Genomic DNA, 26346 nt, shown 5'->3' with positions numbered 1-26346 from the left:
ATGTCCAATTCCTGCTCGTGGAACGACATTGAATTGGGTAAGAAACTTCGTGCAACTGCTAGTGCATCGAATCTAAAGTGAAAACCGTCCGAGCTACCGAGAACAGGCCTCGTTCGCCAGACTTTTAACCTGTACCTCATATGTCCTACCCTCATACACTCCTGGAAATGGAAAAAAGAACACATTGACACCGGTGTGTCAGACCCACCATACTTGCTCCGGACACTGCGAGAGGGCTATACAAGCAATGATCACACGCACGGCACAGCGGACACACCAGGAACCGCGGTGTTGGCCGTCGAATGGCGCTAGCTGCGCAGCATTTGTGCACCGCCGCCGTCAGTGTCAGCCAGTTTGCCGTGGCATACGGAGCTCCATCGCAGTCTTTAACACTGGTAGCATGCCGCGACAGCGTGGACGTGAACCGTATGTGCAGTTGACGGACTTTGAGCGAGGGCGTATAGTGGGCATGCGGGAGGCCGGGTGGACGTACCGCCGAATTGCTCAACACGTGGGGCGTGAGGTCTCCACAGTACATCGATGTTGTCGCCAGTGGTCGGCGGAAGGTGCACGTGCCCGTCGACCTGGGACCGGACCGCAGCGACGCACGGATGCACGCCAAGACCGTAGGATCCTACGCAGTGCCGTAGGGGACCGCACCGCCACTTCCCAGCAAATGAGGGACACTGTTGCTCCTGGGGTATCGGCGAGGACCATTCGCAACCGTCTCCATGAAGCTGGGCTACGGTCCCGCACACCGTTAGGCCGTCTTCCGCTCACGCCCCAACATCGTGCAGCCCGCCTCCAGTGGTGTCGCGACAGGCGTGAATGGAGGGACGAATGGAGACGTGTCGTCTTCAGCGATGAGAGTCGCTTCTGCCTTGGTGCCAATGATGGTCGTATGCGTGTTTGGCGCCGTGCAGGTGAGCGCCACAATCAGGACTGCATACGACCGAGGCACACAGGGCCAACACCCGGCATCATGGTGTGGGGAGCGATCTCCTACACTGGCCGTACACCACTGGTGATCGTCGAGGGGACACTGAATAGTGCACGATACATCCAAACCGTCATCGAACCCATCGTTCTACCATTCCTAGACCGGCAAGGGAACTTGCTGTTCCAACAGGACAATGCACGTCCGCATGTATCCCGTGCCACCCAACGTGCTCTAGAAGGTGTAAGTCAACCACCCTGGCCAGCAAGAACTCCGGATCTGTCCCCCATTGAGCATGTTTGGGACTGGATGAAGCGTCGTCTCACGCGGTCTGCACGTCCAGCACGAACGCTGGTCCAACTGAGGCGCCAGGTGGAAATGGCATGGCAAGCCGTTCCACAGGACTACATCCAGCATCTCTACGATCGTCTCCATGGGAGAATAGCAGCCTGCATTGCTGCGAAAGGTGGATATACACTGTACTAGTGCCGACATTGTGCATGCTCTGTTGCCTGTGTCTATGTGCCTGTGGTTCTGTCAGTGTGATCATGTGATGTATCTGACCCCAGGAATGTGTCAATAAAGTTTCCCCTTCCTGGGACAATGAATTCACGGTGTTCTTATTTCAATTTCCAGGAGTGTATATCGTGAGGTGGGAGCACACAACGCGACCAGGATAGTTGTCGAACATGATCGTTTTAGTGTTCCAGGTTTTATGGTGTAGCATGACGTGATGTTGCATAGGTTGCTGATCTCCAAATCTTTCACTCCCATTCCGCTCACCAGTGAGCGCTACTGTGACGCTGTACTCCTTCACGAATGCATTCGCCCCTGACTTTATTTTTATGGATGAAAATGCGTGACCGCATCGAACAGCACAGATGGGGACGCTCTTCTTACGGGATGATATTCAGCGAAACGACTGGCCCGCCCGTTCATACGACTTGTATCCCATGGAGCACCTGTCGGTTGCGTTGAGCAGACGCTCCGCAGCGCGTCCACATGGACGAACTGCTATCCAGAAGTTGACAGCCGCTCTGGTGGGGGGATGGCACGCCCTGACAACCTCGTGGCCAGCAGCGAAGCACGTTCCAGAGCACGTACTGCCGATCGTGGTTACTGCACACTCCATTAAGAACCACGTCCCGGCTTTTGTAATGTCCAGGGGATCACCGTGAATCACAGTGTCTTCAGTATAATAAGTCTTATAATTCACTACTGGCCATTAAAATTGCTACACCAAGAACAAATGCAGATGATAAACGCATATTCATTGGACAAACATATTATACTAGAACTGACATGTGATTACATTTTCACACAATTTGGGTGCATAGATCCTGAGAATTCAGTACCCAGAACAACCACCTCTGGCCGTAATAACGGCCTTGATGCTCCTGGGCATCGAGTCAAACAGAGCTTCGATGGCGTGTACAGGTACAGCTGCCCATTCAGCTTCAACACGATGCCACAGTTCATCAAGAGTAGTGACTGGCGTATTGTGACGAGCCAGTTGCTAGGCCACCATTGACCAGACGTTTTCAATTGGTGAGAGATCTGGAGAATGTGCTGGCTAGGGCAGCAGTTGAACATTTTCTGTACCCAGAAAGACCCGTACAGGACCTGCAACATGCGGTCGTGCATTATCCTGCTGAAATTTAGGGTTTCGCTGGGATCGAATGAACGGTAGAGCCACGGGTCGTAACACTTCTGAAATGTAACGTCCACTGTTCAAAGTGCCGTCAATGCAGACAAGAGGTGACCGAGACGTGTAACCAATGGTGGCACCCCATACCATCACGCCGAGTGATACGCCAGTATGGCGATGACGAATACACGCTTCCAAAGTGTGTTCACCGCGATGTCGCCAAACACGGATGCGACCATCATGATACTGTAAACAGAACCTGGATTCATCCGAAAAAATGACGTTTTGCCATTCGTGCACCCAGGGTCGTCGTTGAGTACACCATCGCAGGCGCTCCTTTCTGTGATGCAGCGTCGAGGGTAACAGCAGCCATGGCCTCCGAGCTGATAGTCCATGCTGCTGCAAACGTCGTCGAACTGTTCGTGCAGATGGTTGTTGTCTTGCAAACGTCCCCATCTGTTGACTCAGGGATCGAGACATGGCTGCACGATCCATTACAGCCATGCGGATAAGATGCCTGTCATCTCGACTGCTAGTGATACGAGGCCATTGGAATCCAGCACGGCGTTCCGTATTACCCTCCTGAACCCACAGGCTACAATCCGACCTTTATCAAAGTCGGGAACGTGATGGAACGCATTTCTCCACCTTACATGAGACATCACAACAACGTTTCCCCAAGCAACGCCGGTCAACTGCTGTTTGTGTATGAGAAATCAGTTGGAAACTTTCCTCATGTCAGCACGTTGTAGGTGTCGCCACCGGCGCCAACCTTGTGTGAATGCTCTGAAAAGCTAATCATTTGCATATCATAGCATCTTCTTCTTGTCGGTTAAATTTTGCGTCTGTAGCACGTCATTTTCGTGGTGTAGCAATTTTAATGGGTAGTAGTGTAAATTAAATGCAGCCCAGTCAACTACATTGTCACATGGGCATCCGTTGTTATACTCGAAAACTGAGTGTCTGTGTATCTTAGCAAGATGCATTTAAATCTCCCTTCTGAAGGGTTTTGAAGAAGATTTATCAGTAAGAGAAAAAAATGGTTCAAATGGCTCTGAGCACTATGGGACTCAACTGCTGTGGTCATTAGGCCCCTAGAACTTAGAACTACTTAAACCTAACTAACCTAAGGACATCACACACACCCATGCCCGAGGCAGGATTCGAACCTGCGACCGTAGCAGCAGCGCGGCTCCGGACTGGAGCGCCTAGAACCGCACGGCCACCGCGGCCGGCATCAGTGAGAGAGTGGTGTGAAACAGCAGTTGGAGTAATTAACATTTTGCAGTAATTTCTTTCATTTACGACGTATTCCACTTCCATCTTGTCTCCTTACTCCACATTGCGTGATACAACTTTTACCACAAAGAAATTCAATTCTTTGCACAAAATGTCGCTAACAATCTGATATATCCTCCCAGTTCATCTTCACACTTCTACCTCCGTGTTCAGCTGTTAGTTTTCAACTCTCACTTCCGTCTTCGAAAGAACAACAAGGATTAAATTCCAGTTATTGAAAGAAAGTACTCTGTTTTACCTTGACATTACACAGAAATAACATAAAACATGGCATACATATAGTTACGTTACATTTTCTTTACATTTGTGTCGATACTTAAATACATACAAAAATGACTGAGACAAAAGATACATTAAGTCAACGTTACAGGCATCGTTTGTCACTAAAATGTGGTATATTAATTATCAGTGGAGAAAATCTCCATCACAAAAGGCCATGTGACTGTTTGACTCACGGTAGAATGCCACGTAAGGTCTGGAAAACCCGAACTGCAGCCTTGTAGATAGACTGGATCCCTCGCATTAGAAGCTATTTACAAAATTTCAAGAATAAATATTATTCGGTAACCTAGTATATGCTACAGTCACGTGTATGTGTTGTTCCCGTAGGTACTGCGATGGCGAGGGAAATCACAGCGACCACGGCACAGAGGAGTTTGAGTAGTCATTCTTCCCGCGTTCCGTGGAAGAGGCAGCCAGGGCACGCATGACGTTCCGGCCCCTCCCAGAAAATTTTATTTCAACTTAGTGGAACAAGTCGGCACCGGAGATTTAAAGTAGTACACCGTGTATTAAATCGCAATGTAACTATAGCTCGCCGCCCGAAATTGTGATCGTTATGTATTGGTAACATTCGCGACGAATGACATACTGCCCATGATTCTTATTTATTTTATCAACACTCTAGCACGCTTTCTGTGGTGTTGGCAGAAGAGCCAACACCGTGTTGCTAGAAGAGGCCGAAATACACGCGTTCAAAGCTCACGCAGACTGGCGTGAGGTCTGGAACAATTAAAGGAATTAATAGTAGCAATTAAAGTACGTAGTTGATGTAATACTTAACTTTAATCCATAATCGGTGTACATCGCTCTTGACGATACAAAAGTATAATTTCAATATTAACTGGTAATGGCGCCTTGCTAGGTCGTAGCAATTGACGTAGCTGAAGGCTATGCCAACTATCGTCTCGGCAAATGAGAGCGTGATTGTCAGTGAACCATTCCTATGAACGTCGGCTGTACAACTGGGGCGAGTGCAAGGACGACTCTCTAGACCTGCCGTGTGGCGGCGCTCGGTCTGCGATCACTGACAGTGGCGACACGCGGTTCCGACGTATACTAATGGACCGCGGCCGATTTAAAGAAGAACACAAAACTTCATTGATATTCAGTCTATTTAATAAGTTTGCATAAAATATCACAACCTTTACAGAAAATAGTATTAATACATGAGGTATTGTTTGCAACACAGTGCTGCAGGCAACCATGTAACAACTTTGAATTAAACTGCTCAACATCGGAATCAAAATTTAATAACTAATACTCATTCCATAGCGATGTCATTATTGAAACCACAGTGGTGCCCCAGGAGTGGTTTCCCGACGCCACTGTTTGTCCAGAAGGGAAGAACTTTGCAAGTTATTGATCTGCATGTCAGTGATAGTGGAACATGGATGAGCCTCGAAGCAAAAATTACGATGACTCAACAAAATATGCAGTTTACAAATTATTGGAGGGAGACTGAAAACAAAGCATTAACCTGGACTGCTTTTATGGGAAACATATTTAAGCGAGCGGGTGTTTCCTTCAATATGGGAATGGAGGGTTTTAGTCAACAACAACAAGAATTGATTGGAAATAATTAGATGGGTGAAATGAAGAATCTAAGATGAAGAAGCAGAAGGGAGAATACATCAAAAAGCGATTATGAAAAGCGGAATGGGGGAGAACACTGAAAAGACCCTGTAGAAGGTCTTTATGTGAGGCACTCAAACTTCCTCGAGGCTTAGGGGTGCAGGCAGTGACGACAATTTAGAGACATTGACGCCGCACTCCCCCGCACGGTGCGTAACAGTCGCAGGTCTGTCTGCGTCGATGCACTGACTGTACACCGCCTGGTGATGAAATATACCGACGAAATTGAGTTAAAGTTGGTCTAGTAAAGCTCCATTTCTCTCAAAGTAATAGCTAACAAAAAGGATAGCAACACCAGAGAAAAGATTAATAGAATGGGCATATTATTGTTTTCTTTTTAACCCTCGTGTGTGATAGAAAAGGGGTTAATTGTTTTGCTTCAAACAACGGTATGTTGATGGAGTGTGACATTGTCATGACGAAAGCACTACGATCCACATACTTGAGACTGAAGTATTTATATCAGTGTTTCATTACACGAGTTTCTTCTATTTTATGTGATGGTCAGTTTGCATTAGCTGTGATCGTCATCAGTCTAGCAGACACAATATAATTACAACTGTAAGCAGTGTACGATGACTAGAAATGATGAACAGTAATATCTATACACGCATATAGTGTGGGCAACGGCGTTGCCACAGTGGATACACCGGTTGCCGTGAGATCACCGAAGTTAAGCGCTGTCGGGCGTGGCCGGCACTTGGATGGGTGACCATCCAGCCACCGTGCGCTGTTACCATTTTTCGGGGTGCACTCAGCCTCGTGATGCCAATTGAGGAGCTACTCGACCGAATAGTAGCGGCTCCGGTCAAAGAAAACCATCGTAACGACCGGGAGAGCGGTGTGCTCACCACACGCCCCTCCTATCCGCATCCTCAACTGAGGATGATACGGCGGTCGGATGGTCCCGATGGGCCATTTGTGGCCTGAAGACGGAGTGCATGTAGTGTGGGAAAGGTATGGCGTGAGAAAGAATAGTGCAGTCACAGAACAACATACATGAATTAATGTATTGGTATAAGAAACACAAAAATTGACAATTTTCAGAAACAAAATACTGTGTGATAAGACTGAAGGACTAACATTTCGTGTAACTTATGCTATGGGCGAATTATCAACACACCGTGCTTACAGCTGTGGCAGAAACAGCCAAGAAGTTTCCTCGCTAGGTGTAGCTTGCTGCACACACACTGGCGAAGGAAAACAGGATATAAAATACTCTCGCAAATACTGGTACACAGAAATAATTTTCACTCTGCAGTGGAGTGTATGCTGATTTGGAACTTTGTGATAGATTCAAACTGTGTCAGATCGGGGTTCAGACCTCCTGGTATCCTTGCCTTTCACTGGCAAATGCTCTACTGGTTGAGCTATTCACTGTAGGAGACGAGATTCTGGGGGAAGTCAGGCTGTGAGGGCAGGTCGTGAGTTGTTCTCGGATAGCACAGCCGGTAGAGCACTTGCCCACGAAAGGCAAAGGTCCAATGTTTGAGTACCAATCTGCCAGGCAGTTTCAGAGACTGGTACAAACACTACAGTTGAATTGTAGTTGATATGGAACTTTGTAAAGGTTAACTACTGTAGCGGCGCGATCGGAGGTAAGGGCTCGTTGCCGCGATTGCTGTGTTTGCGGTAATGCGGTGAGCAGCCAGCACATCGTCTAGACGCGATGTCTGTCTCGGTAGGCCAGCAGGGCCGTTTGGTCAACGGTCAGCGGCATTACTGTAACGTGAGACGCATTGGTGGCGGTGCAGCAAGTGATCTACTTGACGTCTGGGGTGTCCAGTCAACGACGTGCCCGCCCTGGTGCATGTAAATACTAGCCGCATTGGCGAGTCATTGAGTCAGCGTCCACTGTACTGTGGGCTTGTGGCAGGAGACCGCCATCGATCCACCACCAGCCTGATAGGTCCGCTGGCGTATGGGTCTAGCTGCAGCATGAATGAGACGAGGGTTCGTCTGAGGCCCTCCCAGCCATCTCTCCACAGGGCGTCCTCCATACGCTGGGGCGGTGTGCCAGCCTGAAGCCCGGCCGTACAAAGCCGCCCCACCAGCAGGTGTCCACCACATACCACGGCCACCAGGTACTGGTGGCCTCGCGAGGTCGCTCCGCCGTCGAGTTAAGCTGGGCGTAGCGACCGCTGGCTACGTCCCGTCCGCACATCGTGCACAGTGCATCGCGGGTTCTGTATGTACTATCTACCACGTGCACTCGTCTTCTGTAATCAACTAAACTGTCACAGAGCTGTTCGTGACCTATAATAATAATAATAATAATAATAATGTGGTGTGGCTAGGGCCTCCCGTCGGGTAGACCGTTCGCTTGATGCAGGTCTTTCGAGTTGACGCCACTTCGGCGACCTGCGCGCCGATGGGGATGAAATGATGATGATTAGGACAACACAATACCCAGTCGCTGAGCGGAGAAAATCTCCGACCCAGCCAGGAATCGAACCCGGGACCTTAGGATTGACATTCTGTCACACTGACCACTTTTTTTGTTTTTTGTTTTTTTTTTTTTTAAATATCGTTTTGTTCGCTTTTGTTCGTTGTATGTGCTCGAGGCGGACGTCGTAAGACACCCGTTTTAGTTCGTCGTTGACCCATTAACTCAGTTTTTTTATTACAGAGCGCAACTAACCACCACTCAGCTACCGGGGGCGGACTTCGTGACCTATGCCGCCCGTCTACCTTCACTAACGAACTCGTCACCACAACACTACAATAAAAGTGGAAGATAATATTTCAGTATCCCATCGAAGACGAGTTCATAAGACAAGGAGTACAAGTTCATGCTGAGGAAGTAATCAACCTTGCCCTTCAAAGGAACTATCGTAACATTTCTCTTAAGCGATTTACTGAAATCAGGGAAGACCGGACGTGAATTTGAGCTGGCGTCCTCCAGAATAAGAGTCCATTTTCTTAAAACTGCGCCACCTTGCGCGGTAACTACCGCCAATTGTCGAAAACAAATGTATTGTCTTGAAATGCAAACAACTATGATATACATTAATTACAGTCTTGCAGCTCTACACCAGTCCATTTTACTTCCGTTGATGGCAAATACCACACTTACGGCTATTGTTTGTGGTTGTGTTTACAGTAGATCACCACATAATTAGAGTCACAGTGTTGCCTTAATGAGGGGATCATCACAATATTTGATCAGTTATTGCGTGCAGCATTCTTTGCGGTAACTTTGTACATCGCGCTACTGTAACCTCTCGCAGGCAGGTGTGGCTCAGTGGGTCTTGAGCTTGTCCTTCCGCGCTGTGAAGGCGACCAGCAGCCTCCTGGCCACGAACCAGAGGGCGGTGACGGCGGCGGCGGCTGCGGCCAGCACGAAGGCGATGACGTCGAGCAGCAGCAGCTGCCACCAGTGGAGGTCCAGGGCGGCGCTGCGCAGGTGCGGCGCTCCCTTGTGGCGGATCACGTACTCCAGCCACCACACCGCCGTCTCCACAGACTGCTCGCGGTGCTCGCGGAACAGCCGAGAATACTGCGCCATCCTCTCCTTGTAGCTGTAAGTAAAAGAGAGATACTGAAAACTTTGGATTTTAACCTTAAAGTTAAAACCTTAAACCTTATCATTTGAACTTAAAACTTTAGGACGTCACACTATCAGGTTTGAAACTATAACAACTCCTATCAAAATAAGAACACCGAGCACGATACACGAGACAGGAATTCACTTTGTACAGGACGGGCAAAGTAATACTGGCGCAGCAACTATTCCACGCACCTTAAGGTGCCCCTATGCTGACGATGTGAGTTCGGATGTGTTGTGTACATAGTTCCGCGTAGTCAGCGCGTACACAACTTTCCCACTAGAGCGCGCCCCGCTAAGCACAACAGCGCAGGCGCAGCGCTCGTCCGTCTCCGCACTACGAGATGGCGCTGCCTTAGAGACGGACCAAATTCTACTTCTGCTGATCTGCGTATTAATATGTAACGCTGCCAGTGAGATTGCTGCTAACGTAGAACCTTTTCTCCTCGCGGATCACACTCGCGCAGTGATACAGGAACGTGCGAGGTATTATAACGAGTGTATAGACCTCCGATTAGTCAGTCTGCATTTGTCTGCACCAGTCTGTACCAGTCTGCATTAGTCTGTACCACTCTATAGTCAAGTTTCAGTCTGCACCTAAGAAGATTATCATATTCCTGTACATAGCCATGAAGAGAAATGTATAGACACTTTGTCAAGTGTCAGAGATATGTGAGAATAAGATTATTGTACCAAGACCAAAGGAACTTCAGATTGTCAATTTTGATCACCGTCAATCTGCTACTCTAAGTGTGCAAGTGGCATTTCTATCGTCTGACCTAACGGCAGAAGATAAACACGCCACGATAAGACCACGAGACATATTGCTGACACTCGCCTACTTCGCTAGAGCGACAAGTAATCTGATGGTGTGTGTACCGAAGGTCTTACAGTACCCACACCACAGGATGCCTCCCTTAAGACACATGGAATACTCGTATTTTAGTCGGGCTAGTCTTATTATGACTCCCCTGCACTATAAAATATATACTCGACAATATGAGCAGCTTGCAGTTAAGGAAAGCAAGTAGAAAATTTGAAACGGAATTAAAAGTCAAGGACAAATAAAACTTGGAGGTTTGCCACTGACATTGTAATTCTATCACAGATGGCAGAGAACGTGGATGAGCAGTTGAAAAGAAGTTATAAGAAGAACATCCACAAAAGTAAAACAAAGGTAATGGAATGCAGGAAATTAGCTGAGGAAATGAGACAGTGAAAGTAGTAGATGAGTTTTGCTATTTGAGCATTAAAATAGCAAATGGCAGATGAAGTAGAGAGTGAAATAGCAATAGCAAGAAAAGCATTTAGGAAAAACCTAAATTTCTTAACATCAAACATAAAGTGTTAGGAAGCCTCTTCCAAAGGTATTTATTTGGACTATAGCACTGTATATAAGTAAAACTTGGATGGTGACCATTAAACCAAGATGAGAATAGAAGATTCTTAAATGCTGTACTACAGAAAAATAGTGCAGATCGAATAACTAATGAAGAGGTACTGAGTCGAATTGAAAAAAAGATATTTGTGGAACTCGAACTAAAGAAGGAACTGGTTGATGGTATACGTTCAGAAGCATCCAGCAATCATCAGTTTGTTGATCGATGGAAGTGTGCGGGATAAAAATTGTAGAAGGATGCCAAGACTTCAAACCAAAGAGCAGATGCAAATGGACGTTTGTTGCAGTGGCTGTGCAGAGATGAAGACGCTTGCGCAGGATAGCCTATAGTGGAGAGAAGCATCAAAGCATCCGTCAGGCTGAATACCAGAGCAAGATTGTGTTATAGCACGTAATAATACATACACTATGTGATCAAAAGTATCCGAACACCCCCAAAGGCATACGTTTTTCGTATCACGAGCACTTTGCTGCCACCTACTGCCAGGTACTCCATATCAGCGACCTCAGTAGTCATTAGACATCTTGAGAGAGCAGAATGGGGCGCTCCGCGGAACTCACGGACTTCGAACGTGGTCAGCTGATTCGGTGTCACGTCTGTACGCGAGACTTCTATACTCCTAAACAACCCTAGGTCCATTGTTTCCGATTCGAGAGTGAAGTGGAAACGTGAAGGGACACGGACAGCACAAAAGCGTACAGGCCGACCACGTCTGTTGACTAACAGAGACCGCCGACAGTTGAAGAGGGTTGTAATGTCTAGTAGGCAGATATCTATCCAGACCATCACACAGAAATTCCAAACTGCATCAGGATCCACCGCAAGTACTATGACAGTTAGGCGGGAGGTGAGAAAACTTGGATTTGCTAGTTCCAGCGGCTACTCATAAGCAACACATCACGCCGGTAAATGGCAAACGACGACTCGCTTTGTGTAAGGAGCGTAAATATTTGACGATTGAATAGTGGAAAAACGTTGTGTGGACTCACGAATCACGGTACACAATGTGGCGATCCGATGGCGGAGGGTGGATATGGAAAATGTCCCGTGAACATCATCTGCCAGCGTGTGTAGTGATAACAGTAAAATTCGGAGGCGGTGGTGTTATGGTGTGGTCGTGTTTTTCATGGAGGGGGCTTGCACTCCTTGTTGTTTTGCGTGGCACTATCAGAGCACAGGCTTAGATTGATGTTTTAAGCACCTTGTTGCTACCCACTGTTGAAGAGTAATTTGGGGATAGCGATTGCTTCTTTCAACACGATCCAGCACATGTTCATAATGCACGGCCTGTGGCGGAGTGGTTACACGACAATAACATCCCTGTAATGGACTGGCCTTGCACGGAGTTCTGACCTGAATCCTGTAAAACACCTTTAGGATGTTTTGGAACGCCGACTTTGTGCCAGGCGTCACCGACCGATATCGATACCTTTCCTCAGTGCACCACTCCGTGAAGAATGGGCTGCCTTCCTGCACCTGACTGAACGTATGCCTGCGAGAGTGGAAGCTATGATCAAGGCTAAGGGTTGGCCAACACGATGTTTAAAAATGGTTCAAATGGCTCTGAGCACTATGGGACTTAACATCTGAGGTCATCAGTCCCCTAGAACTTAGAGCTACTCAAACATAACCAACCTAAGGACATCACACACATCTATGCCCCAGGAAGGATTCGAACCTGCGACCGTAGCGGTCGCGCGGTTACGGACTGAAGCGCCTAGAACCGCTCGGCCTCAGCGGCTGGCACGATATTGAATTCTAGCAATACTGATGGAAGGCGCCACGAACTTGTAAGTTATTTTCAGCCAGGTGTCCGGATATTTTTGATCACGTAGTGTACGTATTTATCATTACATAACAGTACGTGTTGTGACTTTGAGATTCAGTACGATGTGCAACCACAAGCGCTGCGATGAGAGCATCTAAATAACTTGGCATGGGATCGAGAGGAGCCTGCATAAGGTCGTGGAATGTGTGCTCAATGAGAACGGGTCAGACTCTGCGTACCATTAACTTTGGTAGCAGCATCAATGTGACGATCAAATTGCTAACCAACTACACTCCTGGAAATGGAAAAAAGAACACATTGACACCGGTGTGTCAGACCCACCATACTTGCTCCGGACACTGCGAGAGGGCTGTACAAGCAATGATCACACGCACGGCACAGCGGACACACCAGGAACCGCGGTGTTGGCCGTCGAATGGCGCTAGCTGCGCAGCATTTGTGCACCGCCGCCGTCAGTGTCAGCCAGTTTGCCGTGGCATACGGAGCTCCATCGCAGCCTTTAACACTGGTAGCATGCCGCGACAGCGTGGACGTGAACCGTATGTGCAGTTGACGGACTTTGAGCGAGGGCGTATAGTGGGCATGCGGGAGGCCGGGTGGACGTACCGCTGAATTGCTCAACACGTGGGGCGTGAGGTCTCCACAGTACATCGATGTTGTCGCCAGTGGTCGGCGGAAGGTGCACGTGCCCGTCGACCTGGGACCGGACCGCAGCGACGCACGGATGCACGCCAAGACCGTAGGATCCTACGCAGTGCCGTAGGGGACCGCACCGCCACTTTCCAGCAAATTAGGGACACTGTTGCTCCTGGGGTATCGGCGAGGACCATTCGCAACCGTCTCCATGAAGCTGGGCTACGGTCCCGCACACCGTTAGGCCGTCTTCCGCTCACGCCCCAACATCGTGCAGCCCGCCTCCAGTGGTGTCGCTACAGGCGTGAATGGAGGGACGAATGGAGACGTGTCGTCTTCAGCGATGAGAGTCGCTTCTGCCTTGGTGCCAATGATGGTCGTATGCGTGTTTGGCGCCGTGCAGGTGAGCGCCACAATCAGGACTGCATACGACCGAGGCACACAGGGCCAACACCCGGCATCATGGTGTGGGGAGCGATCTCCTACACTGGCCGTACACCGCTGGTGATCATCGAGAGGACACTGAATAGTGCACGGTACATCCAAACCGTCATCGAACCCATCGTTCTACCATTCCTAGACCAGCAAGGGAACTTGCTGTTCCAACAGGACAATGCACGTCCGCATGTATCCCGTGCCACCCAACGTGCTCTAGAAGGTGTAAGTCAACTACCCTGGCCAGCAAGATCTCCGGATCTGTCCCCCATTGAGCATGTTTGGGACTGGATGAAGCGTCGTCTCACGCGGTCTGCACGTCCAGCACGAACGCTGGTCCAACTGAGGCGCCAGGTGGAAATGGCATGGCAAGCCGTTCCACAGGACTACATCCAGCATCTCTACGATCGTCTCCATGGGAGAATAGCAGCCTGCATTGCTGCGAAAGGTGGATATACACTGTACTAGTGCCGACATTGTGCATGCTCTGTTGCCTGTGCCTATGTGCCTGTGGTTCTGTCAGTGTGATCATGTGATGTATCTGACCCCAGGAATGTGTCAATAAAGTTTCCCCTTCCTGGGACAATGAATTCACGGTGTTCTTATTTCAATTTCCAGGAGTGTACATCCCACACATACTCGATGGGCAACATGCCAGATAAAAAAGGCAGTAAAAAGGGCAGTGTTACAAGCCAAATTTCGAAGATAATTGATTATACATCCGTCGCCACAAGTGGATGGCAGTCGTTACATTTAAACACGGCGTCAGAAGTATTCTGATGGAGTGGCAATAACCTCAGTGAGGAAGCTGTTTTCTGCTCGGATTGAGCTCAGAACATCTGGTGCAAAGCCGCTAATCAATACGAGCTGCCAGATTATGTCTAACACACATGAGAGTATTCCGGTATGAAATGTGTAAGCGAGATTAATCGAAAAACAATGGGAATTTGCTGGTTTCCACATTTTTCTCTTACCTGCGACCTAGTGGCGCTGGATTATTATTATATTCCCCCAGTCTTCGTCATATTAACTAATGTATGGCGAGTATAGTGTTTGCGTTGGTGTCCCACAGCCTATTTCTGTTTAATTCGCTAAAGGGACTGTCCACTTCGATGCACATATAACCTTTAACAGTATCAGCCCTCATCCTTTGACAGGGGAATGAACTGTAACTCAGGATTCTATCAAGAATTTTAAGCCACCATCTTTCCTCCACTCATTTGTCAAACACCATAACAATTTATTCTACACCTAATATTCGAGATGGTTACCCCTCGGTGAGTTTTACCGCACCATTTAATGTGGGTTTGACATTAGTTCTCATCAAATTCAGCTGTTATCTGGCCCTCAAGAACCATAATTCCTCTAGTGCACAATCTCGTCAAAATGGTTCAAATGGCTCTGAGCACTATGGGACTCAACTGCTGAGGTCATTAGTCCCCTAGAACTTAGAACTAGTTAAACCTAACTAACCTAAGGACATCACAAACATCCATGCCCGAGGCAGGATTCGAACCTGCGACCGTAGCGGTCTTGCGGTTCCAGACTGCAGCGCCTTTAACCGCACGGCCACTTCGGCCGGCCGATCTCGTCATGACAGATTCCTATGGCTCATAAGGTTTCAGCTGTTATCGAGTTGAATCGTTCTGAACGTAAATTTTGCGGCAGTTTCCATCAAAGTCAACTATGCACCATCAGCTTTCTTCAATATCTATACGTCAGTGCCCAAGTATGTACAGTCTTAGACAATAAAACTGACCGCCGGCCGGCCGCCGCAGAGACTAAGTCCGAGTCGTTCACTTAAGGTGGCCAATAAAACTGACCGCCCCTGACAACTCTAAGTCCGGCCATATGCACAATCTGGCAACACTGTAAGATGCGGAAGTGTTAGGAGGAAGTATTGTCTACTACCGAGACGTTGTCGGAGTATGTGAGCCCGTGGTCTAGTGGCAAGCGTCGTGCGTTCTGAGCTTATAGTCGCCTGTTCGCGTCCAACTGTTTTTTTTTTTTTTTTTCCACAGTCGGTCTAAAGTTATGAGTCTGACTGAACATCAAAGATAATTTGCTTAACATTCTACCCACCAGCAATAACAAGTATTCCAGAAATAATTCCGCAGGACAGCTCGTGGCTGCGTCGCGATCATAACAGCTTACGCTCGAGCGTTTCCTCGCGCTGCAGCGGCTACCGGCCACCGGCCAGGCGCCACCCGCCGCCTGAAATCCGGCACCGCTCAGGTGAACGCGGCGCGACGCTGTCAGTGTATGTATCAACTGTCATTTTCGAATTTGAAGTTCTAGTTATCATCTTGCAGTTAAGCATTGGATTTTGCATACTTGAGAATCATGAACTACAGTTAAGCATTGTAAAATTGAGTCGCAAGTGGAAATAGGTATAACATCTGCAACACAACGTTTACTTTTGGTATAACAGAGGGGTGAATGCAGAGGAGGCAGCTAGAAAGATTTGAATTGTGTGTGGAGCGAGTGCTTTTGGGAAAAATACGCCAGAAAAAGATATTCTTGTTTCAACAAAGATCGTTCTGGCATCAATGATTTTCCACATTAAGCAAGTCTCGACTACTGATATATGTGATAGATTACCATTTTACCATCATGCGACATTTGCATTCAACAGGCAAAGTTCAGAAGTCTGGTGTACGAGTACTACATGCTCTAATTCGAAACAACAAAAATCAACGGAGTGACTATTATTGAACGTCATCAGGTCGCTCATTGAGCATTCGTATGCAGTACTGTAACTGGTGACGTGTTATGATGCCTTTATCATTAACTTCCTAAGAAGAAATGAAAGGCTGAGCCCCTCCAAAAGACATAAACTCGAGCAAAGAGTAGTGTGAACATAATATTTTACATCTGATAGCTCCAAAAGTGAGTTTTGGGCTACGAATTCTACCAAAACACAGCTGGAATTTGTTGCCAACAACTGAGACACCTTTCGGTCTCAGCGTAAGAAAATCGAGCAACACAACTACATCACATGTTCTACTGCATGATAACGCACTTCTTTATTTGAGAAACAAAACTATCCAGGAGATTGAAATTAAAGTCGTCTCTAAGGCACTTGTATTGATAGAGAAGTCCTCTCTCAAGCACTTGTCCCTCTCGTCATATATTCGTTAAGCTTTACCTTTCCCGCTCTTGATCGATCAACCGTCGACGCAATTCATTTCTAGACGAAAATACTCTTAAAACTACTCTGGTATAATTATATCGTTGAAACCAGTAGGTTTCTACTGGCGTAGAATTTGTAAACAACTTTAGCATTGTCAGATCGTTTTAGATATCGTGAAAGAAAATTCTTTTGCTGATTAATTTCTCATTGATGATTACTGTTGCGTTTAGTAAACTATCGGAAAATCCAATTAAAATATTCACTGTACTAATACAAAATAAATTCAGCTTACTACAGAAACATCACGACGGCAGACTATCTTAATAAAGCATTAAGTATCTGTGAGACGATTGAGCGTATTTTAACACGAATTAGTAGGACATTACCGACTTTTGACTTCGAAAAGATCCGTATTTACTTCATTTCCTGTATCATCCGCTATTATTAGGAAAAGTGGCATTTCATAGATATAATTATGTATTCACAACAACAAAAAATATGTCGTCATTATGAATTTGGCAGTACCGTAAGGTTTTCGCTCTGACACTAAGGGTTACTGAAAGTAGCAAGGCGCGTTGTCTTACGATTCCCTTATTGCGTTTGTATCTGCCTGCTTGTAGCTCTGCTACAAAAGAATTAAAAATCTGGCTTTCAGCGAGTCTCGAAAGGCGAACGAAAGCAGCTTGCAGCTGGTAGCCAAACATGTTTCTTGGGAACAGGCTACTTCCTAAGTGGGAAGACATTCTTTTGTGGTTGAATTGTTGGCAAATGTCAGTCAGACGTGTGCTGTTGGTCTAAGCGTTTCGGTGTGTTGAATTTGTACCAATGATTTTTCTACAGGTTTTTTCTGTCCCAAATAGAGAGTTGAAGCCTCCCATTAGTATTTTCACGTCATCTTGGTAAATTTTGCTCATAGTATTTTCGAGTGTGTTCCACAATTTTTCGACATTTTCGGTGTTTTCCTTATTTTCGATGTTGGTGGGGGCATGTGCATTTATGAGTGTATATTTTTTATAGGGGCTCTGAATGAGCATAGTCATAACTCGATTGTAGATGGGTGTGATTTCTTCGACAGAGTTGTTGATAGATCTGTGTTCGAGAAATGCAATGCCGAGGATTGGTGCGAGTTTCGCTACCTTTTGTTGTATTTTGAAGATGCCATGGTTTCCGTAATGCAAGTTTTAATTGTCAATTAATCGTGGTTCTTGAAGAGCAAGGATGAGAATTTTTTGGCGGACGATTTCTTTTGTGAGATTATTTAGGTTTCTTGTTTGGATCAATGTATCGATGTTTAGTTTTCAAATGAATGTTTTCTGCTTGTAGGGAAATTTACCAGAGATCTTCGATATTCTCTGCCGTGCTAACCTGGACTCCCCAGAGTGCGAAAATCCAACTGCCGCCTATCGGTGGCCAGGTTGTGTACCACCTGGGATAAAGTTACCTTTGCTTGCATAGTTCATGTTTTCTTGTGTTTCATTGGTTTGGCCTGGGTGATACCAGGACCGGACAGGACCAGAGGGTGTTGAAGCCTTTGGAAGCAAATATTTTCAGCCAAGCTCGTTGAGCTAACAGACGGTGACCAGAGTAGCGGTGATTTTCACTCAGATGTGTCTGGATTTTGGGTTCAACGGATTGAGTAGCCGTTCAGGATTGTGTTAGTATTTGGTTCACCACAAGTATTTGATTTCCACGGTACCATCCATATGGGGGAGGGTTTCCCCTATCGGCCACACGGGATTTTTATTATTATTGTCATTATGTCATCAGCAAATCCGATATGGTGTATCTTCCCTCCACTGAAATAGATGTGTGTTGTTCGATTCAGTATTTCCATCACATAAACATGGTTTATAATTACGTTACATTGCTGCTAGTAGACATATTTCTCACTTTTTCTTAGACAGTTGCTAGCTGTTACCCCATCATAGGAATTTATGTGCGCAGCATTGTTGCAATACAGACGTTCAAATTATCCGATTTCTGTAATTTCATTTCGATACAAGATCGTCCTAATCGGATTCAGCCAGTCAGTCTTAATGTGGCTATCCGACTACGACGCTCATCATATGATAGACTGGGTGAACCACATTCTTAATCGGACTGTTGAATCCAGATCACTTATCTATGACAGGGAATGAATTCTTAAACACTGTGCTTATTTCAAATACGTTATTTAAATATAAATATATGAACTAACGACATAACAATGTATTTACAGGAGCAGAGACCCATCCATCATAGTAGAGCAGTGCGAGATTGGTTTCAGGGCCAAGAGAGGATGAAGCTGTAGCCGTTTGTTCCACGATCACCGAACATCAACCAGATAGAGAATATGTGGGCAGAGGTAACAAGGTCATTGCCATGTGTCCCTACAAATGCAAGCGACCTTTGGACGAATATAGAAAACGTATGGTGGGAAGTAAACCATCACGCTACACTGTCGACGACTTAATGAAATCAATTTCCCTACGCCCTCGAGAAATCTTACGTAATGATCGTGGGTGGGTTGGTTACTAAAAGTATACTCGTCCAAAAATCCCATGTGGACAGTTATCTGATAATCGGTCAAGCTTTGCTTTGTCGCAGCCCTTTAGCATACATCAAGTCCATTTACATTCAGTCCCCTCCTTACAATTCTTGCAGTGCAAGGTAATTGAAAAATCTCATCCACTCGACGCCAACTGAGGAACTGACTGGTGCATGTGTTGTTCAACACACAGTAGTTGTCACCCTCACAGGAATCAATGACTGTTTGTGTGTGTGTGTGTGTGTGTGTGTTTTCGTGTTAACGTACGATGTGAATCAATACTAGTAACATTAGAGAGACAACCAACAATAAATATTGCATCAAATATGACTGTAAAGTATTTTAATGCGATGGGAAGCTACAAACTGAATTTTTACCCATCCCACGTCCTGCGTATTCCGTTAAGTAAGATCTATTAACTCCATAGTATCGTTAGCAGAGACAGTGCGCTCTTGTTGTCGAGGCTCGCGACAAGTGCAGCGATTAGCAGTGCCCAATGCCGCCGCGATTTGTTTATGTTGGCTGAGCGTGGACACTGCAGCAGACGCTTCGCCCTAAACAGAAAGAAATCACCTTGGCTCTGACTCCAGTGAGCGGATATCACTGCCTGCGTGTTCTTATAGTAACCAACGTGAGACTCTACTCACAGGTGCCATGGAGCAATTGCAACGGGTATCATGTCATTAGTCATCAGAATATTAACCAGTGATGAAACGTCCACTCTATTTGAATCCCAAGACAATAGGAACATTGTCACAAAGGAATGTGAGGTGATATCAAAACTTATCCAACATACAAAAATTAACTGCAGGGCTTTCATGTTTGCAGTAATAGCACACAAGGAAATATTATGTCTTGGAAGCGTATATTTCATTTCCTCTTCTCATATTAACGCCCTTGTTTTAATATGAAGTGAGAAAATAAACACGAAAAACTAAAGTTCCTGAGAAGCATATAAGTCATTTCCTCGTCTCATATCACAACTTTTGTTTTAGTATGAAGTAAAAAAATAAACAGTTTAGAGTTCTGAAGCATAATATGACACCAGATTCTTATCGTAGGCGCTATCGGAAACGCCAAAAGCAGGGAGCTGTCCATTCTTTCGTCCAACAGTCTGTTTCCTTTCATGTATTTATTCCTCCCGCTAGGAGATTATTATTTAAGGACTTGTGGGCATCAAGTTCTTCAGCAGAACAAGCCTTATGTTATTGTGCTAATTACCGTATGGAAAAAATGCAACAAAGACGAGTTCCGCTAGAGCAGTGAGGTTATTTGCACATGTGTGTATTCAGCAATGACTGCCAGCTGCCACAACACTTCACAGAATCCTTGCGGCAGGCAACACAACTGTGCGTGCACTTCAGACTTCATTCAGTGAGACGTCAGGAGATGGATGAAAACGTCAAATTAACGTCGCTTTCCGAGTCGTATTCAATCCAGAATGAGGTGTTATTAAGGTAGTTGGGTGATCTAGCAATTCCACTTTTATGATTCCCATATGAGTATTTCGATAGCCAAAAGAACCCGTTAGTGTGAAACTATCGGGAACTGCATTATATCAAACTGCAAGAACTTCAGACAATACGTGGACTCTACTCTTCGCTGGGTGACCTATTACTGTTATTTAGCATTCTCTCCGTCCTAGTCAAATGGTTCAAATGGCTCTGAGCACTATGGGACTTAACATCTGTGGTCATCAGTCCCCTAGAACTTAGAACTACTTAAACCTAACTAGCCTAAGGACCTCAGACACACCATGTCCGAGACAGGACTCGAACCTGCGACCGTAGCGGTCGCGCGGTTCCAGACTGTAGCGCCCAGAACCGCACGGCCACTCCGGCCGGCTTGCCATATGAACCATTTGAACTATTTAACACAAAATGACATTAAAAATTTAAGTTATTCACGAGCAGCTAGTTGAGAATATGTATGAACATTAAATGACACGACGAACCGTCTTGTTCTGCATATGGATTCAAACCCAGCTCATGCAGACTAAGCAAAGATTTCGTGACTGACGGAAACTAACAGTCATTCCTGATTAGGCATACAGAGAGTGATATACCTCGATTTTAGACAGTATCAGTTAGCAAATATCAACTTTAAATTGCATAACGCAAACATTTTTAACAGACGCGAATTCCTACCCAGCATCTATTGTCCCTGTTAACGAACTACGAGAGATGTTAAATATTGCTTCTTCACAAGTAACTTACTTGAAATGCCGTGAGGTAAAGCTGTGTGTTGGACACGGATTCGAACCCGGAACCTAATCGGATTGCTATCGAAGCACAGTCAAATGTGACATGTCGGAATTTCGCGGCAGTAGCTAGATGTTTTAACTGAAATGACGAGACGAAACATTAATTTTTTCCTTCCCAGGACTCCAACCCGGCACCTATCGCTGTTATATTCTAGAGAAAACGAACGTTAAATATGGGTTTGTTGCACCAGCAGTGACATGTGAGCATGTTTGAACTGAAATAATATGACGAAGAGTTCAGCGCTCACTGGGAATAGAGCCCCACACATATCGTTGTTGACTACACACAAAGAGACGTCAGCTACCGAATTTTTCTCCACCAGCTGCTCAGAATAGCATCTTGAACTTACAGTCATCTCGCAAATAGTTCTGTGTCTCACTGGGAGTTAAAAACGTCAGATATCGTTAGTGTTGACAGCGAATGAAAATACATTAAAAATCGAAATTATTATCCACCAACAGATAGGTGTTCTCATGCTAGAGCTTGATAATACATAATTAAATCTTTAGTGCCGGGCCAGGATTCGATCCCATTCACGCGTAATATGTGAAGGTGTTGAGGAATCTGCAGTTTTGAACAAACAACAAATTGTAGCCGAGCTGTATTGCCACGAAGGGACCAAATTCCGCGTTAAGGGCGGTCTGAGTTGCATTCCCAGTTCAGAACCAATTTTATCGACATACAGAAGCTCAAATAAAAGATGGAATAAGTGTCGTCACTTGAAATAAATAACTAGTATAAGAAAGGTTACTGGTGATAGAGTTTCTACATGTCGCCACTCCAGACTTTATTGTGGTTCAACCTACCGTCTACTTGGTAAAGAAGGAATATCATCTTTAATGTGAATTTCCAGACCACGCAGCCATTATATCTCCTTCACTTGGTGTAGCCAGGAGAGAATGGAATCTGTCTCTCCCTATCTAAAATCATTGACAGAAGTGGGAGTCGAACCCAGACCATAGGTATAACAACCTACCATCCGTCCAACAGACCACGAAATCCTCTTCTCTGCGAGTCATTTTTCTATCGTAACGCAGTTGCGCCACACTGGATGAAAATTCTGACACACAGGCTCCCTGTAGTAATTTGCAGCATGTTCAGTAAATTCATTTACTTGGTTGACCGAATCACCATGAACTAGCTGCCTCGCCTACCCAGTGCATACATTCGACTATTTTGTAATCACAGAAATAAAATCACGTAACTGCCACCTACACACAACTGCCAACAGTGTAGGATGCAGAAGTTTAGCTCAAGTGGAAAGGAACACTTCCTATTTATTCTATTGCGCTATCTGTTACTAGAAAACGTCGTTCAGTCCAAAAGAAAAGCTGTAACTGTTTGTCTCTCAGAAGTCAAGACCTGGCCATATGCATAATCTCACAGTGCTGTGGAATCCAAAAGTTCTGGAGGAATAGTTGCCGAGCTCTGGAGCTGTTGTAGCTACGTGTCAGCTTGTAGCATAGATAAGATGTCGCGAGTTCGAATACATTCAGTGCTACATTTTTTAAAACGCAATTCTGCTCTCTGCTGAAGTTATCAATCTAATGGAACTTTGAACATAATTCCCTTCACTTCTCAAACCAAAGTAGTCGCATGTGGAAAAAGGACTATTAAACCTGAATAGAGCAAAATGTCACAGTAGTTAGACAGCAGGCAGCAGATGCATCTCGAAGATGTGCAGGGAGAGCGCATCGTGCCATAATATGTCAGAAAAGTATTTTCTACATTAGCCGTCGTGTGGTAGTGATATTTTAGTCTTCTTCAAACTTTGTTTGACAGCTTCAACTCAGTCTGACAATGCACATGCAGTTTATTGATTACATGCATGTAGAAAACTTGTTCTGTCATAGGTAACATCAGAGAATTCGCATATATCGTTGATGATTAATGTCTCTCTCATGTTTACTATTGTTTTAACAACACTAAAGGAAACCTTACGAAAATTGTGCACTGTATTATAAGAAATGAAATAAAACTAACCATGATAACCTTACGACGAAAGTATCTGTACACAAGCATGCCTCTATCGACACGAATTAGTAAAATACTACTCACTTAGATTTTGATTGGGTCTGTGTTTAATTGGTATGCTGTGTCATACTCAAGAGGGATGCAAATGTGGCATTTCATAAATATAGTTACGTATTCCTAGAAACCCAAAATTCGCTTGGCAGCAGTGGAAAGAGGCGTTACCTGTTGTGCAGCATTGTAAGTTTTTCAACATTGCACTATGAGCTGAAAGCATTTTCTTGCGATTTACTTATTGATGTTTGATCTGACTGCTTGTAGCTCTTTCACAGAAGGGATAAAAACGTTACCAATCAGTGAGACTGGAACTGCGAACCGTAAAAGACGCTGTTTCACAGGTCAGCACGTTACCACAGAGCTGGCGAGGAAGTATGGGTCTCAGCTTCCTATTACGAGGGCAATAGTAACTAGAACTCGTAAACCGCTATTTAAAGGTCGAGATTAGTTGCGATTTCCACTTGCAACGACTTTCCTGGGCTGAAAACCGTAAATTTTCAATCTTTTGATACCCTTCAAGCGATAATAACTCAGATTATTCAATGGAAATGACAGGTAAAAATCAAGTGAACTTTGAGGCTTAATTCCGTGCACACCAGGAAGTAACTCGTCGATCACAGAGTAGCCAAACATACGTTGCCTTGTTGCCAAATCTCAGTTACAGTACCAGCAGGAAGAAGACGAACCGATGTGATCCTACAGCGGTCTGGGAAGTGACCATAGCTGGTGTCTCCAAGTCGCGGCTGCTACGGCCTGGAATACGTAATGCGTCTGATTCGCTTTCTGTAACTAGGTTTAGGGACTGGAGCGTAGTTACTAATAATACTCAGAACTGACTGCAAACTGAGCATCATAAATCAGTAACTCTCATTGTTGTTTTTATATTTCTTTCGTAAGTGTACTCAAAACTAAGAAAGTCATTCACAGGCGTTTTCGTGCCTCGCCGATAGTCGAGCACAACATACAAATAAAAATAAAAAAGAATGTGTGTGTGAGTGTGTGTGTGTGTGTGTGTGTGTGTGTGTGTGTATCTGAGAGAGAGAGAGAGAGAGAGAGAGAGAGAGAGAGAGAGAGGGAGAGGGGGAGAGAGAGAGAGAGAGAGAGAGAGAGAGAGAGAAATAAAAAGCAATGAGAGAGAGTGTAAAAAATTGTTGTAAAGAAATTGAATCATGGTATTTAAAGAAATCTTTCATTAAAATGACACGTTCCACATCATTACGAAATGTCGTATTCATGATCCATGGAACAAGAGTTAAGCTAATGTAATCTAATGTAATCTTCTCACATCATATTGATGATTAGCCATGATGAGTCATGAATTACCGAAATTTTTGCCAATACCAGTAACCAAATCTAAACTTGACAATAAAAGACGACAATTTTTGTAATAAACCGTGACTCCTATCAAGACCCTTTCGTCCCTGTTATCTAACCACGAAAGATGTCTGATATACCTCCATTCTGAAGTAACAAAGTGTGCATGCATTTAAAGATGAAGTGCATGATGTGAAGTTCTGTGACGGAGATACGAACCCAACACGTAATCCGATTGTTAACTAAGAAAAATCAAATGTTACGTATCGGTTTTTCTTACGAGCCGCTAGGTGTCTGAATCTAAAATAAGGATACAAACTTTTGTGCCTAAGCGACAATCGAACTGCACACCTACCGTGCATCCACGAATATAGCTTAAGTATCAGTTGCCTACCCATGAACAGTAAGATGTGTGCGTGTTTGACCAGAAATAACGACACCTGTTGCGATTGTTGGCAACACATGAACAGACATTGAAATTGCGCGTTAATTTTCACTAGCAGGTGGGTGTGCACTTGATAAAGCTAGAAATGAAATTATGAATATTTTTGTACTGGATCAGGTTTCAGACCCACATACTTACCTTTGGAGGAGACCTAGAGAAGATTGCAGTCTTGGGAAAAGGAACGAAATGACTGAACTACTGTTCCGAGAGAGTCAGATCCTCGAAAGAGGAGATACGAATTCGAATCACAGTCCAGCACCAAATGTTTAAACGTCTCTAGTTCAATCAAGTACAAGTAAAATAACAGCCCCGTCCCTTTAAATGGCTATCGGTTCATCAAATAAAATAAAATTTTCTAATGTAAGTAAGCTTACTGGCGACTGTATTTCTGGTTACCATGACTTCCGCTGTGTCATTTCCCAACGTAAACCGGCTCTGCCTAGTTGGTAATGAAGGAACGTGATGTTTAATGCGGATTCTGGATTATAACGTCTTTCTCTTGAGGTTATCAGAGGTAAAATAAATCTGTTTGTGCCTCTTAAAAGTAAATGCCTGAACCCACGCATTGCACCTGTGATAGTTCGTTCCACCAGACCATTGTGACCATATTACCCAGCCCCAGGAGTGTGCTGTAACGGATGATGTGCTTAGCTTACAAAATTAGTCACCGGTGGAAAAAATGCGAGTCTATTAAATGGTCAAGTAGAAGCAAGCTTCTGACGCAGAGATTATGCTATTCTCATGTCAGCAGGATGTAAAGACTCTTCTAGGCATCATAGGCTGGATGTGAAGCCATTTTGATTTTTCACAAATTCAACAAATTTCTTAGTTCGAGAAAATCCACTGTGAATGATATTAATAATAACAGTAATAATCGAATTATCCGGCAACTTCACGCTTCACAGTGGATTTTCTCGAACTAAGAAATTTGTTGAATTTGTGAAAAATCAAAATGGCTTCACATCCAGCCTATGATGCCTAGAAGAGTCTTTACATCCTGCTGACATGAGAATAGCATAATCTCTGCGTCAGA

The 26346-nt window shown here is 45.2% G+C and overlaps 1 protein-coding gene across 1 annotated transcript in view; it reads right to left on the bottom strand.

Annotated features, from left to right (window-relative positions):
- Positions 1-4965: 4965 nt before the first annotated feature.
- LOC126199138 (UDP-glucosyltransferase 2-like) overlaps positions 4966-26346 on the bottom strand; it is a 73829-nt gene continuing 52448 nt past the window's right edge. The window contains exon 8 of the mRNA XM_049935894.1: positions 4966-9319. Coding sequence (XP_049791851.1) covers positions 9040-9319 — 280 coding nt within the window. The 3' untranslated portion in view covers positions 4966-9039. The remainder of the gene's footprint in view (positions 9320-26346) is intronic.

This window comes from Schistocerca nitens, chromosome 8, assembly GCF_023898315.1.
Source record: "Schistocerca nitens isolate TAMUIC-IGC-003100 chromosome 8, iqSchNite1.1, whole genome shotgun sequence".
NCBI lineage: Eukaryota > Metazoa > Arthropoda > Insecta > Orthoptera > Acrididae > Schistocerca > Schistocerca nitens.
Note: the sequence above shows the minus strand (reverse complement) of the source record. Positions and strands in the feature narration are given on the sequence as shown.